The sequence below is a fragment of the Triturus cristatus genome, chromosome 7, assembly GCF_964204655.1.
Source record: "Triturus cristatus chromosome 7, aTriCri1.1, whole genome shotgun sequence".
NCBI lineage: Eukaryota > Metazoa > Chordata > Amphibia > Caudata > Salamandridae > Triturus > Triturus cristatus.
In genome coordinates this window covers 123,676,668-123,692,382 of record NC_140590.1, presented here as the reverse complement: position 1 = coordinate 123,692,382, position 15,715 = coordinate 123,676,668, and the positions used below count along the sequence as shown (strand labels likewise).

At 43.3% G+C, this 15,715-nt stretch overlaps 1 protein-coding gene across 6 annotated transcripts in view; it reads left to right on the top strand.

The window, feature by feature from the left end:
* LOC146809007 (sialic acid-binding Ig-like lectin 13) overlaps positions 1-15,715 on the top strand; it is a 395,766-nt gene that overhangs the window by 353,716 nt on the left and 26,335 nt on the right. For 4 of the 6 annotated variants that reach the window (XM_085615791.1, XM_085615792.1, XM_085615796.1 and 1 more), the window contains 2 exons: positions 79-369; positions 13,111-13,242. In XM_085615791.1, the coding sequence (XP_085471917.1) occupies positions 79-369; positions 13,111-13,242 (423 nt within the window). The remainder of the gene's footprint in view (positions 1-78; positions 370-13,110; positions 13,243-15,715) is intronic. The other 2 variants (XM_085615794.1, XM_085615793.1) reach the window with 1 other exon arrangement.

Sequence of the window (15,715 nt, the reverse complement as noted above, 5' to 3'; positions counted from 1 at the left end):
TCACTGTGCACTGTATACTCTTGATGAATCCACTAAAGTCTCAGTACATTTGATTTTCATATGCCTTTTCTATTTTAGACACGCCCAGACTTGCAGCCTCTAATAGCTCCTTCTGCCAAAGTGCAGAGAATGCCATCATGTGTATGTGTGTGGTTGAAGCCAATCCCCCGCCTACTATCGAGTGGAAGATTAATGAGAACACAATTCCAGAATCCTTCCAGAATGGATCCATGCAGCAGGCCTTCTCCCTGCACGATGCCATAAAGAACAGCACCTTCATCATGAACATCAGTGACAGCGCCAGCCTCAGCATCACCTGCATCTTCTGGAACAAGCATGGCAGAGGAGCTCAAATCCTAATGTCTCCAGGTAACATCAGCATTTTTATCTATGACATATGCTCTTTCAGCTATCTCGAGAGCTAAGAGTTTGAAAAGGATGGAGATTGAGCATTCTCCAAGAAATCCACATTTACTTGTGATTTTTGTAGAAGACTCCGCAACATTCTGATTTTGATAACAGAAAGAGCAGAAATTCCGTATATCAAGTGGTAATCTGTAAATGTATTGGACAATGAAACTTGACGTTAGGAGAGTTTTGCTAAGCACAATTATTTCGAATATATCCATCACAAGCCTTCATCTCTGATCATCCTTTCCAGTTAGTGTTGGTACAAAGGCTTAGAACAGGTAAGTCCCTCAAGCAGGGTCACTTTATATTTTACACTTATCACCAGTCCGCCAGGATATTATTTACCTTTACAACATACTTTCAAGCCTTAGTCGGCCAGACCTTTATGGATGTAATGCCATACTCCATGACTCCAGTTCGGTCCACCTAAAAGCCATCCCATATTTTGCATCATCCTTCATCAACGGCCTCAAGAATGTTGACCTCATTACTCCTACCCTAAAAGCACCTTATCCAACCCCTCATCAACCACAGGGGCATCATTTGGCAACCTATATGTCAAACATTTTCTTGAGAGTGATATAAGACTTTGCAATGTGTTATGATATTAATTTGCCTGGCTTTGAGGAATGAACATACTATACGATTTTAGTATTGCACAGCATTTGCTTACCCAATTTTGTGTTAATCACCTTTCTGGAAATTAAGTGTGATTTTTATAGGTTGTGAGTATTGATCTGACAGGCTACATGCTGTATATTTTTAGCACATGCACGGTGGATTTCCAGACCAGAGATCTCGGGTATAAATATGCCCTTATAATATACTGGTGTGTTGAAAGAAGACTGGTTTCCATTTATGCCATATTGTTTTGCACGTGCAACACTCAGGTGCACCTGTTCAATCTACTGGTTTCATTTAATTTTATAGAAGCACACTCTGACCAGGGCAGGAGTGTGGGGGTCCCACGAAAGGGCAGGATCCCTTTTTAGTAAATGCCCTTTAGAGGTAGGTACATTCAACGAATTCTGAAATCCCTGGAGCAATCCCTAAAATGCTGCCTCGGAGACATATTTGAAAAATCTGGCTCCCCGTGGAACACGCAGCTTGTGCGAGCCATGGCCGCCACAGAAATAAATAACCCAGCACTTGCTCTGCCTTTCAACTCATATGCTAATGGGAAAAAGCGCATCAATACACAAGTGCAATAAGCCTGGTTCACGCAAGACCAGGCATCACTAAAAACACTACCCTCTCTGGCCACGCTAAATGCTTCATATTCGGTCATTAAACCCCAGCCATACCTCTCTGCCTTGCTGAACCCAAAAACTAGAAGAGATATCATGTACATGCGACTGCTGGCATTGCCAATAGCAGAATTTCAGCTGGGCTTTCACAACTCAACGCACAGGAGGAGCATGTCGACTGTGCGACTAAACACGAGAATCATGGCTACACCATCTGTGCTGCTGCCCGGCCTTAGCGAACGAAAGAAAAATCCGTTTTAGGGAATTATATCTGAGCGAAAAAGCAAGCACCTGCCTTGAGGCTTTGGTTTCACACAAAGGAACCCTGCATCCTGGCGCGCTGTGGAAGGTTTACACAATCTATCAGGGACCCTCTCCAGGTCGCTCTGACCCCCGACCTCACCCACATATAGTCCAAAAACTGATCCTGGATTACTTCAAACATAGGAGCTGAAAGAATACAGACTCTGTCTTGGAGGGAAAAACTGAGTCCAGAGACCTTCAATGGTTTCATCTAAACAACAGTTTGATTTAAACTGCCATAAAGTCATAAAGCACAAGTACTTTACAAGAGATCTTGGACCAATGATAAGAACTAGCGGTGCCCGAGGAGAACTGAAAGGAAGGGAGACCAGGAAAACCGATGAGCCAGACGGGTGACATTTTCCATCGGGGCTGATCGCTACGGCTAAAGTCGCGAAGCACAAGCACTTTACATGGGAACTGAGACTAACGTTTGAATACGAGGCGTTCAAGGAGAACGGAAAGAAAGGAAGATCTGGAAAACCGATGAGCCAGATGGGTGACATTTTCCATCGGGGCTGATCGCTACGGCTAAAGTCGCGAAGCACAAGGACTTTACATGGGAACTGGGACTAACGTTCGAATACGAGGTGTTCAAGGAGAACGGAAAGAAAGGAAGATCTGGAAAACCGATGAGCCAGACGGGTGACATTTTCCATCTGGGCTGATCACAGTGCTACGGCTAAAGTCGCGAAGCACAAGCACTTTACATGGGAACTGGGACTAACGTTCGAATACGAGGCGTTCAAGGAGAACGGAAAGAAAGGAAGATCTGGAAAACCGATGAGCCAGACGGGTGATACTCTTCACCGGGTCCGGTCGCAGAGCAACGGACCAACGTAAACACAAAAAGAGAACCGAGCCACATGATGGCACATAACACTTGCACTTTATCAGGACTTTTAAGCCTTATGCACAAAGGCTTTTTTATGTTATTTTATTGTAATGCAATGGTTTTAATTAACTTATGCAAATAAATAAATAAACTTTAAACTTTAAACTACTGGACATGATCATCATTTTGCTATGTTTACTACTATTACTGTTTCAATTTCAATACGAAATACATTTTATAGGGCAAGGAGAGATGTGCCCATAATAGTAGTGACATCTCGACACATTCATGGCTATGGAAGTGGTCATATTGCATTGTGACTGCATTGTAAGTGCACTTTGATAAAGCCAGTAAGCCTGAATTTTTTTGTAGCTGTGTCCCATGATTCGCTAAAGACTTACATGGGTGCATTGGTCTTGCAGGTGCCAAGTTCTGCTCGCACACAAAAACTTAAAAATGCTTGTGATCTATGGGATCGAGAATGCGTATAGTGTGTTAGTTGTCTTGACCCTTAGTACAAATTACCAGCAATTTGCAAGACATGTAAAGAGTGTTTCATGTATTTTTCCTCTACTTTTTTTATATACTTGTAATTTTGCATGTATTTAAGTACTTTTTCTTTTCAGAGAACAGACAGTGAATAATTTACATTCACTGTGTGTTTGTTTTGCTGCTGTATTCTCAGTTACTGGCCCACTGCACATCCCTGAGTAAGCCTTGAACCTTGACAGTCAAGTGCTAAAAGGGATACTTGATCCCCAGTTTGAGGGTTTGTAATATGGGTGAGTGGGGTAGTTGGAGACAAAGTACCAAAAACCCCTGTAACCTTGATTATCCTAGGACATTTCAAACCAGATTTCTCTGTTTTGTATGCATAATATTTTAATGAGGAAGTGTAGATGAGCAGAGGATCAGGTGAGGGTTGAAGGTGCAGGGGAGAGGCTTGAGATTCATAAGATAAGCTGGGTCCAAGGAGAGATGGCAGAGAGTAAGGACAATGGTGTTGTAAGGTGTATTAGGGCCCACACCCGGTCTCCATTTTAGAGTCAACATATAAACATGACAGTCATTTCTAGCCATTACCGCAATGTAGTCTGTACATTGAGTCCCAGGGTTGTATAATTAGAACGTGATGCCCTTGTTTTCTTTCTGGTTGCTCGTAGGAGACAGCTCTTACATTTTACACAGTGCTTAGTTATATAAACAGACTCTGTGCTGAATTCAGCAGATGAGCACTTCTTGCTGGGATTATTCTTGAACCTTAGTGCATTGTGACTGAGACGCAGCCCTGCTGACACAGACCGTCATCCTGCAAAGGAAGAAAGCCTGCACAACTTAAGACCTGCTTCCCGACATAATGCCAAGCTATGGGGATTCGGCTATCCCAACAGTTCTGGCAGAGGGTATTGGCTCACTTTAGTATAGGGAGAGGCAGATAGGAGTGTAATAACGTTAGTCACAGTTACCATGGTAGAAGTGTTTATCTTTTACACCAATGGAATAATGCTGGTTACAATGATATGTTTTATCTGTCTAATAATAGCAGCTCATGGGTTTTTTACAAGAATACGATTATTTCAATATATGTATTGACAATGCATTTTCGTATTTTTCTTGTGTTTATCTTGGGCATGCAAAAGTAACAACAAAAGGGTGGATCTGTTTACACAATTTCCTAGGGAATAAGAGTGGTTTTGTTTGAGGTTACCAATTACATCTATTACCCTGGTAAGGTTAGGGGTTAGATGTGGTACTACGAGCAAGCCAGGAAATTAAGGCAACGTTTACTGATGATATAAGTCTCTATATTATAAAGTTTTTGTTGACATAATACACAGTCCTACTAAACTCATAGGAACCATATAACAATGGCTTACAATTGATTCATTTGCCCATTAGTTTGATATGTTAAGTATGATTATACCTGACAAGACAGTTGTGTAAGGAGCAGGAGGTTACCAGTGATCTAACTGGATCGTGACATTTAAATGTTTTAAAATGACAGTGTAAACTGCCTTGGACAAAGCCTGTGTGACATGACCCGGATGGCCATCACGGATCAGATCTATTCATCATATCTAGTTTTCTGCCATTACATTTGAAATTGTCTTGGCTTTTCTTGCCTATCATCACGAGTGCCATGCTAAATCCTTTTTTTAAAACTTTTTTTTTACCCTCTGCACTCCCTAACACCTACCTTCAACCATCCTGAGCACCTCCTCACTTCAAAGTATCTTTCATGGTACCTAGCTCCTCCACCTCTTATGCTGCTAGAAGCAAACCGCTAGAGCAAACCGCTCCCCTACCCAGCTCCTATACCCATACTCCAACCTTCCACTGACATGTTCTGGGGAGGGGCAAGTGCAGGAGGGCTGAGGAGCAGAGAGCAATTAACAAAACAAAAGCTTGCAGGGTCGAGGATTATTTTCTCTAGCGATATTACATGTGGGATTCTTTGATTGTACGGCCAGGAGAGGGGAAGGCTATATGTTTTCTTCCTGAAGCTTTCTACAGGCTTCTTTGCAGCATCCAGTGAGTGACAGCATTAGAGGAGGTAGACTGAAGGTGGGACCTTGATTACTGAACATTCCCGCAGTGAGTGAGGTGCGCTCACATCCCACCAGTTTGGTGTCAGACTGCCACCAGGAGCTGTGTGCCAAGGAGACACCATACAAGGGGTCTATCTCTTATCAGGGGTGTCACTCGTCTTCCCATTAGGCCATGGTGTGACAATTTGACAGACAACTTTGCGTAGGAGTCACACTGAGCCTGTATACTATACATATTGGCGGAGCTGGACATCATTGAAGTGGGACGTGCTTTGTCTAGTTATTAAATGATCATTACCTCTATATAAACGGTGCTACTACCTGACACAATATTTTACTGGACGGGGAACAGCTCTCCTTAAGGGAATCCTAGAACCAAAATAAATTTTATGGAGAGGGTTTGACTCCACCTAGTTCTATTGCCCTGAAGAAGTCCCACAATGGGACGAAACGCGTCGGCTGTTCTGTGTGTTGAACGCTGTGTTTTATCTACGTGAAATGAAAATGAAACAATAAAAGAGAAAGAAGAAAGAATAAATTCAAGAACTCTCTTTACTAGATATGGACGTTAAAATTGTCCTTTTTGATAAAGTTTTTTCTGAGTGGTGCACCTGTGCTTTTGTTTTGAATTGTTAAGTTCCTGTTGGAATAAGTACTGTGACGGTGGGTACTACCCAGTGTGCACACAGATCCCACCTAATATAAAAGGGACATTACTTAAGGAGTGTAAAAACAGGTTAGGTGCTTTTAATCAGAAGGTTCCACTGCCAGTTCTTTTTGTTTATGACCAAACAAAGGGTTCCAGGCCTGTGACCTGACCACTGCTTGCTTTACATTTAGTAGTGAACATCAGGGACACTGAAACCACACTCCAGCCCACACTTTTTGAGCCACCCCAATTCACATCACCAGTATGACATATACGACTGGTGTATGTTCCGCGTGTACCACGTGCTTCATTTGCAGACAAATTTAGCTGGGCTGCCCCAGCTCTGCTTCTGTGCAAGATTTCTTTGTCCAAGCTGCCAGATTTCTGTTTACATCTACTTTCTTGAAAGTAACTAGACTGCCCAGGCACAAAAGGAGAGTTAGACCTCTCAGTCTTAGGGTGGTATTTCACCAAACTTTTTTTGCCTTCCACCCCTTATTATTGCTGATTGCGGTTTTGCTAGCCTTAGAACTCTGCAGCCTTTGCCACAGCTAAGCAGTGCTAAAGTACAAGTGCTCATTCCTTAAAGTATGGCAACATAGGGTTATCCCTAATTAACATATTTAATTTACTTGTAAGATTCTGGTAAAGTGGTACTACATTTACCCAGGGCCTGTAAATTAGATGCAGTTTGTGGGCCTGCGGCATTGATTGTGCCACTCATTTCAGCAGCCCCTTATACATGACTCAGGTCTGCCATTACAGCCTGTCTGTGCAGTTTTAAACTGCCATTTTGAACTGGCAGGTTTTGACCATTTCGACCGAAGCCTTTTGCCAGGGCCAAACCTTCCTTCCTGATACATATACATCTTCCCTAAGGTATGCCCTGGACAACCCAGAAGAAAAGGTGCACTGTATTTAAAAAGTTTGCACTTTTAAGTGTTGCATGTCCTTGTAGTGAAAATTCATTTTTCACTATTGGAAGACCTACCTCTTCCACTGGATAGCATTGGGGCTACCTTATTACATTTAATAAGCTGTAACTTCCAAATGGGAACAGGTAACCAGTTCACGTTTGGTGTCTTTGGAATTGTAATGAAAAATCATCACTTGTAGTAATGTTGGATTTCAAAATATAATTTTGAAAATGCCACTTTAATCCCTTTGGTGCTCATGACAGAATGGTTCCGTCATGAGCACCAGTGCTCATGTGCTCATGACGGAACCATTCTGTCATGCATACACAAGCAGAAAATCCCTCTGCTGCAGACAGCAGAGGGATTTCCTTTTTTAGGTCTCGCCTAGCGATGCAGCACAAATGTGCTGCCATCGCTTTGCGAGGCATGGAGTATACACTGTAGTGTGGAAGCTTTGTGGAAGCTCCGCCCACTCTCTGCCCATTGGCTTTTGTCTTAAATGCTGCCTACCTATTGGTTTGAGGCTTGTTAGTCCCTCCTCAGTCATCATTTGTATCCTTCCACGGCTACTGGCCCCTTTACTCCTAACACTATTTTCTTCCCTGGCTCCCCCCAGCCCTCTCCCTGCCCGCTCGCTCAGTCTGTGACTTCTCGCCCCCCCACTCCAGTTTGTGTCTTTTTGTGTCTTCAATGCAATAGGACTTGTGTAAATCACAACCTGCTTTATTTATGTTTAGCGCGCCGTGCGCGCTTTCACTTTCAGCAGCCGGACAATTGAGCTGGTGCTGTTTGTGTCTTCAACGCAATAGGACTCGTGTAAATCAAGACGTGCTTTGTTTATGTTTAGCACGCCGTGCCACTGGTCCGACTCCCTGTCGCTGTCTCAAGCCGTGGGGGAGGCTGGCCAGTTATCGTCGATAAAGAAGGAGCCGGGAGGGCAGTCCATTGGTTAGCACCTTTGCCACCGCGCCTGACCATTGCAGTCAAAGGACGCCCCTGCTGAGAGACCGGAGGCAAAAGAGTCGACCTCCGAACAATCAGCCAGTACCGCCTGTCCACTTAGGCAGCCGTGACCCAAAATGCCTGCTCCAAAAATCCTCATATGTTTAGTAACTCTAGGACTGGCTGCAGGAGAGGTTAGAGCGGTGGATTCACTTGGACAAAATCTTGCCCCGCATATTATGCCTCAGAGTAAAGTTGATTGATTGATTGAAACATAGACTAGGAATATGATGGAATTGAGAAATATGAAAGATAAAATACCAGTAACAACATCCATTGGTGCACTGCAAATTAACTTTTCAATAGCACATCGGCAGCATTTTTGCTCACTGTTATCTTTGATATGCTTATGATGCTATGTCTGTGCCCTGGGATCTATCCATATCACTTTTACTTCTGGAACCCCAATTTTGTGAATCAACAACATCTGAAATGTTTTTTCATATGCAGTGATGTCTCCTTGCCTACAGAACACGTTGGCTTCCTTGCAAGGGCAAAGTGTTTGAAAACAGTGCAAGGCCAGATGATTGTAGAGGGCCCCCTTACAGTTCATGGGGGGAGGGGTGGAGGCTAAGATTTTGTTACCCCACTGACGCATTTGTGTAACTTGGAACAGCATTCATGCTGTGTTCATCGCACATTATTCCTCTGTGGTGTCACCCAACACAGAATTGACGGCAGAAGATTTACGCGCATATTTGAGTTAGCACTTATTCTGTGACTTAATAACACACTCAGCAAAGACCTCCACGTGTGATGTTTAGCGGTATAAGTTCACAATTACCGCGTCACTCATAACAAGCTGCTTGGATTTCAGAATGCTTGGGGTGCTGTACAGTTCAGAGCTACCAGTGCAAGTTTTAATTCTGAATTTTGTAGAATGGGTTCCATGACCCCACTGTACAAAATGTAAGAGTGTTTACAGGTTAGAACATTATTTAAACTGCGCAATTTCTCATATGGCTTGGCGATCAAGCCGCTCATACATATAGATGACTTAAATCCATACAAACAGAATACTCTGAAGGTGTTAAAGCCAGACCTAAAGTCGTTGCCAGTGCTTGTTCAACCTTGACATTCCAGCGAAGATTAGCCCAATCTCAAACCATAACAAGTTTCGCAGATCATATTTGATTTGCAGATCATATTTCAAGTTCGGCTCGTGTCTTTCTCAAGTACAGAACACGCTTCTGTTTCAGTCTAGTTATTGCTCATGATCAGTTTCAGTTTCATACCACACTGTTCTTTACCTCCACATTCCTCTGCTGCTCCACGTCCCTGACAAAGTAACACAAGCATTTGCAAAGCTAGCTGGTCCGACTTATGCTGCCAGCCTTTTGACTTAGTCAATGCATTAGCTTTATCAATGCATATTGGTTTTTGTAAAACTTTATTGTTTGGGACTAACAGTTACCTTAACCCTTTTCCATAGCGCCCCACTGAGAACAAATGCTCTTTTCATCCGGTTATAGCAGTTGTGTAAGGCTAAATGAGAAGAGTTAATATAACACCCAGGATAATGTGCTGCATGGCTAAATACTTTTAAGATCCTAAAGGCGTGACCTATTTTTGCCTCAGGAGGTGGAGAAGAGCTTCCCCAACCTCCAAGGCTTTTTTTCCCAATGTAATGACGATCTCACACATGGCAGGCTAACGTCATTATATTGGAAATGAAACTGAAACTTGGTTTTAGTTTCACTGTTTCTGTGCTTGTGGGGCTATTTCAGCCGAATCACATGGGAGAGGTATCGTTGGAAAGGGGGGAATCTTCCCTTTCTAATGCTACCCTTCCCTAGTGGATCCCTGCATGGGGATCACCCCAGGAGGGCAATTCCCAAGCAGGGTTCCACCCACTAGGCACCAGGGAAGGGGGAGTGGCCCCTTTTGCAAGGGCCTGTGAAGCCCCAATAAAACATTGCCATAATCATTCTTTCTGCCCCCTGGGGACAGATGGGGTAGTAGCCCCCAATCTGCCCCCTGGGGGGCAGAAAGCACCCCAGAAATCAGTGATTATTGTTCTGTAGGTCAGGAGTGGGGTCTGTCCAAAACGGGCATGCCAATGTTCCCACTCTTCCCCCCAAAAATGCAAAAGTCTTTCTGCCCCCCACCAGGAGGTAGATGGGGTAATAGCCCCATATATGCCCCCCTGGGGGGCAGAAAGCCCACTATGTACCAGGAATTTGTGTTTTTTTTGTACGTAGGGGTGGGGGCTGCCCAGAATGGACCTGCCAATACCCCCACCCCAAAATTGCACAATCTTTCTTCCACACCCCGGGAGGCAGATGGGGCCATAGCCATTTATCTTCCCTGCCCCCAGGGGCTGCCCAGAATGGGCATTCCAATGTCCCCACCCCCTCAAAAAATGCCAGTCTTTCTGTCCTCTCTAGGAGGCAGATAAGGGCAAAAGCCCCTGATCTGTCTCACCGGGGAGTAAGGGGGCAGAAAGGCCACTAGGCACCTGGGATCAGTTTTTTTTATATGTTGGGGTGGGGTCTGGCCAGAATGGGCATTCTAATGCAGTATGACACAGGAAAATCCGTTAGCAGCCAACCTAGAATTATTTTCTTTAATAGAAAACCAATTGCAAGATTGGCAGCCATGCATGCCCATACAAGAGACATGAGATGGCATGCAAGTGGTAGTTGAAAAACAATTGGTATAAGCTAAGTCTTTTGGAGACAGCTTTGCCAGTGCTTGATACAATTTCCTTATTTTTATAATTAATGTATTTTTTGTGTGTTTTTTGTAGTGATTATTAATTTAACAAGCATAATTTTAGTGCTTACCCAGTGTTTTGGTATGAGCACATGGCCTGGTTCTGCCATTCCTGTGGGAAGAAGTAGGGCATAATATGGTTTTGAAATGTACCTAGAGTGGTTACCAATAGTTGGATAAAGTGGTCCCAGATGCAATTATTAAGGAGGGCTGCCAAGTTGTCATGCTGCTTATGAGTGCATGGGTGTGATATTCCACGTCTTATATGTGGCTATATTGAATGTAATTACTGGCCAAAGCAAGGGAATTACCACTAGTAGTAGCAGCATGAATCTTCCTTGGCAGGATAATCAATGAAGCAATGAATGTGAATTGCCATCCTGAGAAGGTGGTCTCCGGCAATGGGCACTCCTATCATCTCGGCATGCTATAATAGCACGTTCATGTCTATCAAAGGGAAGGCAGGCATTTCAAATAGAAGAGTGCTGCTTTTGTTTTCAGCAGGGAATGTGCTGATCTCAGCTGATTCACATGACAAATATAGATCCCTAATGAGAATGCAGGGCTAGATGTACGAAGAAATTTTGCCATTGTAAACTTCCCGATTCACAGAATCTGGCCATCTGAACGCAAAAATGTATTTTGGTACGTATTAATCCCAAATTGTGATTCGTTAACATGTTACCAAATTGCAATTTAGAATTGCAAATACATACCAATTCAGTATTTGGGGGGGGGGTGTTTAGGGCATCCCTCCAAATACAGAATCAGAATGGGATGTGTGAATGTTTTGTGACCTAAATGTGGTTGCAAATTATTCACACTTTACCACCAATTCAAAGTTGGTGGTAACCAATTCCTAATAGGGGAGCGGTCCCGTTGTGACCACTTCCCCTTTCAGAATGTCTAAAAAATTATTTTTGGGGAGCAGGCAGTAATCCAAATGAAAAGTCCCATGAAATTGCTAACTAAATGTCTAGAAACCAAAGGAAGGAGCTGTTCTGTATTCACCTTGGGCCAGATGTATGAAGCACTGATTGTAAATTGCTAGTCGCAAATTGCAAGTAGGTTGGTAATTTGCGAATCGACCTGTGAACTAATAGGTCAGGTTTGCAAATGTTTGATTCCTAGTGGATTGTAATTCGACCTCCCTCATGAATAATAATTAAATAGGTCGGAAATTGCAAACCACTAGGAATCACAGCCATCACAGGGATGGTGGCCTCATTACCAACATCTTTGTGATTGCTTTTAAATAAAGCATTTTTTTTTTAAATTTGACTCATTTTCCTTAAAAAAAGGAAAGCATTAAAAAAAGCTAAGTTTAAGTTTTTTAAGGGTGGGTAGAGTTTTGTAGGATCTCTGCCTACACTTTAAAAATGTTTTGTCTAGACAGGGACATCTTCCTGTTTGTGAATGGCTTCCCACCTCTGTAGAGGAGGTAGTAAAAATGAATGTTTTGGAACCGTAATTCAGTTGCAAAACATTAATACATACCAATGCAGTCAGTATTTGGAAGGGACGCTCTAAACGTGCCCCTTCCAAATGGCAAATTGGTAATAGGTCTCAAACCTAAATTGCGATTCAGTAATGTGTTACCGAATCTCAATTTGTGATTTGTAAATGAGAAAAGGCCTTTTTTGTGGTTGCAAATGATGCAGTGCTGCAAACCATACCCTTTGCAATCACAAAAAGGCTATGTATATCTGGCCCACTGTTTAAAATGTCTATAACTAGCAAAAAAAAGTAAAAGTACCTTCACGCTAAGACCTGCCTTTTATGTTTTTTTGATTGAAATGGACCATTGTCCTCACTGTCATTAGAAGTCACCAAATGTCTGCTGAATTTGCATTGCTAGTGTTCAGTGCAACCTGAATGCTTGCAAAGTCTTGTACAAGGGGGGTGGACATGGCCATTGTGAATCTCAAGTGCTGAGCTCAGCGGCTTTTTTTCAATATGAAAGATGTCGCGTTTTAAGGTGTCATTCCACATGTATTTGTTTTCCCAACATCCTTAGAAAATAAATAGCCAGCTGCATATGAGTGGTTCCCCATTGTGTGGGAGGTACCAGATGAAAATAGGCCTGCCTTTCAGTAAATTTGATCACTTATAAATGGATTCTGGTTTTCTAGGTATCACTAAACTGTTGACTCCAAGTTAGGCCCAGGATGTCATTTTGGTTTTGAAAGCAATGCTCTGATTTATTCTGAGCTGCTCTGGAGGTGGGAGATATCAACTGTAAGTTATTGACCCGCGGTGTATTTATAGGGTTGGTGCTGCCTTCTAGTATCATTCTTGCAAAGTTTGGACCTCAGTGGCAGCTTTTCTTCCCACATTTAATGCCTGGAACTCATTAGTATGATCATACTTCTCTTTCTGTCTTTTGCTTGACAAACAAGTCCTTTTTTGGCTCTATTCTTGGGGTGTTGTTGCCGCCCCCGTAGAAATACCCAAATAACTATTGGTACCTCTTCTTTTCCAGGAGTCTCCAGTACCTCACAACTCTCTATAGGTGCTATCGCAGGAATAGCGGTTGTCACCACTCTGCTTTTGGTGCTACTGGTGGGAGTGTCTCTTTGCCTCACCAGAAAAATCAGGAAGAGGGGCAGCACAGGTAAGAGGCGCCGAGGAGTCAAGCTACTGTGACTTTCTCCATAGCAGTTGTCCAGACTGTGAGCATTAGGGCGCCGGAGGGTAAGGCAGCAGTATTTATCTGAGCTGTGACTGAGCTCCCACAAAGTGCAAACAATCTTATGCTTAAAGGTAAACTGGTTTGAGTGAGGAAGCCCTGGCTCACCCTTGGTAAATAGATACAATTGGCAAGAGTTTCTTAATAAATGCATGTGACTTGTACTCTACAAATACCCAAACAGCAATGAGGCTAAGGAAAGTAGAACTTAGCTCGTCAAATGTTATAAACACGAAAAATGCATGTAGGAATCAAAATAACCCCTCCCTGTCCTCCACATGGGAGGGAATGGTAAAAAGTCTCAAAATGTCAGGCAATTGGCCATGTACCCTTTATAACCAACCCTTGCGTGACATTACTAGGTGTGCCATACACTTATGAGTGACATTTGCATGTCTTATGTGTGACATTTTGAGTGACACTTTATCACTGCTAATGACATAAATAAGTCTGTACGGTGAATTCAGATATGCCTTGTCACCATGCACCTCAAAGAAAACAATTAATTGTGTTCTCACCCTCAGCCCATTCTTCTCCATCCAGTTCTCACAAAGAACAATACTCCTGTGTGGATTCTTAGTGTTTTGAATCTTTGGAGGTAGTGAACCTTGTAAAAAAAATGCAGGACAGAGGTTTTTTACAAATGCACATCATGCTTTTTTTTACGAACAGTACATAATCAGCTGTGATAAGGCAGCTGCTAGATCCCCTCTGGAGCTTTTATTTAAGTAGCAGGCCAGACACCGTAGCTATCTCGTGCAAAGGATGAGGTTCTTTGCCTCCTTCAACCCAATAACCCCATGCCATGTGAGAACCATAGCCAGTCCTGTTTTGTTTGGCTAAAACACTTTCTATCCTGGGATTCAAGAACAAACTTACAGTTGTCAAAGTGAAACTACAAGTCCCAGAATGCATTGTGTTGTAAGCTAAAAAAAATGAAGAACTTGCTGAAGGTGTCTCACATGGCATGGAGCTACTTGGCAAATATGTACACAGCAGAGGTTAGTTACCGAAGGAGCTTGGTAGTGAGTCACCCTATCAGAGCATGGGCATTATTAACGTTTTTTTTAACGTAGTATTTTGTATTTATTATTTATTTATTTTATTTTAACATTCTTATATAGCACGCACATGACCCTAACTGGTATCAGAGCGCTTTACACATGAAAACAAATATGGTTCCCAAGATAGGGGAGAGATCAACACAAAGAATAATTGAAAGTGAATGCAAACATAATAATCATAGATAAAACCATCATCAAAACAATGACAGCAAGCAGTAAATGGCGACAGGAGAAGAACAGGGAGAAGAGATCCTAAGATCTAGGGCATAAATGTATTCATGAGTAATGTTTTTGCTTCTTTCTTGAAGGAAACAATTGAGGGATTCAGTCTGATTTCAGCGTGGCAGTGAGTTCCAGATTCTCAGGGCGATCCCAGAGAAAGCTCAGTTGTAGGTTTTCTTTTTGGAGAATCTCAGTGGTTTCAGCAAAAAAGTGCTAGAGCTTCTGGAAAATCTTTCACCAACAAGGAGCTCCAATTCTGAGCAAGGTATCTTTGGGTATTGAAGTGTAGGGCTTTATGGGTCATGCAGGCAATTTTTTCATTTGAATTCTTCCTTCATAAGGGAGGCATTTGAAAGCTATAAGGTATGGGGAGATGTGGCTGTTTCTTTTCAATCCCGTGATGAGTCTAGCAGCAGAATTGAGGGAGGCCCTTAGAGGAGCTGTTGTGGACCTGTGAAGGGTTTAAAGGGTTGCACTTCCATAATCTAGCCTAGGGACTACTAGGACTTGTACTACAGATTTGAAGTCATTGTGGGGGAGGAAGGGTTTTAATTTCCTCAAGATACCAATTTGTAGGTTTGCTCCTTTGGTTGCGGCGCTAATGTGCTTTCAATTAATCAATCAATCAGTCATTTGTGAAGCGCACTACATACCCACGAGGGTCTCAAGGCGCTGGGGGGGGGGCTGCTACTGATCGAACAGCCAGGTCTTGAGTGTTCTCCTGAAGGTCAGCGGGTCTTGGGTCTCTTGTAGGCTCAGTGGGAGGGTGTTCCATACTTTGGCGGCGAGGCGGGAGAAGGATCTCCCGCCGGTGGTAGTTCTTCGGATGCGCGGGATGGTGGCTAGTGAGAGGTCGGCGGAGCGTAGCTGGCAGTTGGGGATGTAGAAGGAGAGACGTCTGTTGAGGTAGGCCGGGCCGGTCTTGTGGAGTGCCTTGTGTGCATGGATGAGGAGCTTGAAGGATATCCTCTTGTTGACGGGGAGCCAGTGCAGGTTTCTCAGGTGGGGGGTGATGTGGCTGTGGCATGGTATGTCGAGGATCAGTCGTGCCGAGGCGTTTTGGATGTGTTGTAGTCGTTTGATGAGCTTGGTCGGGGCTCCCGCGTAGAGGG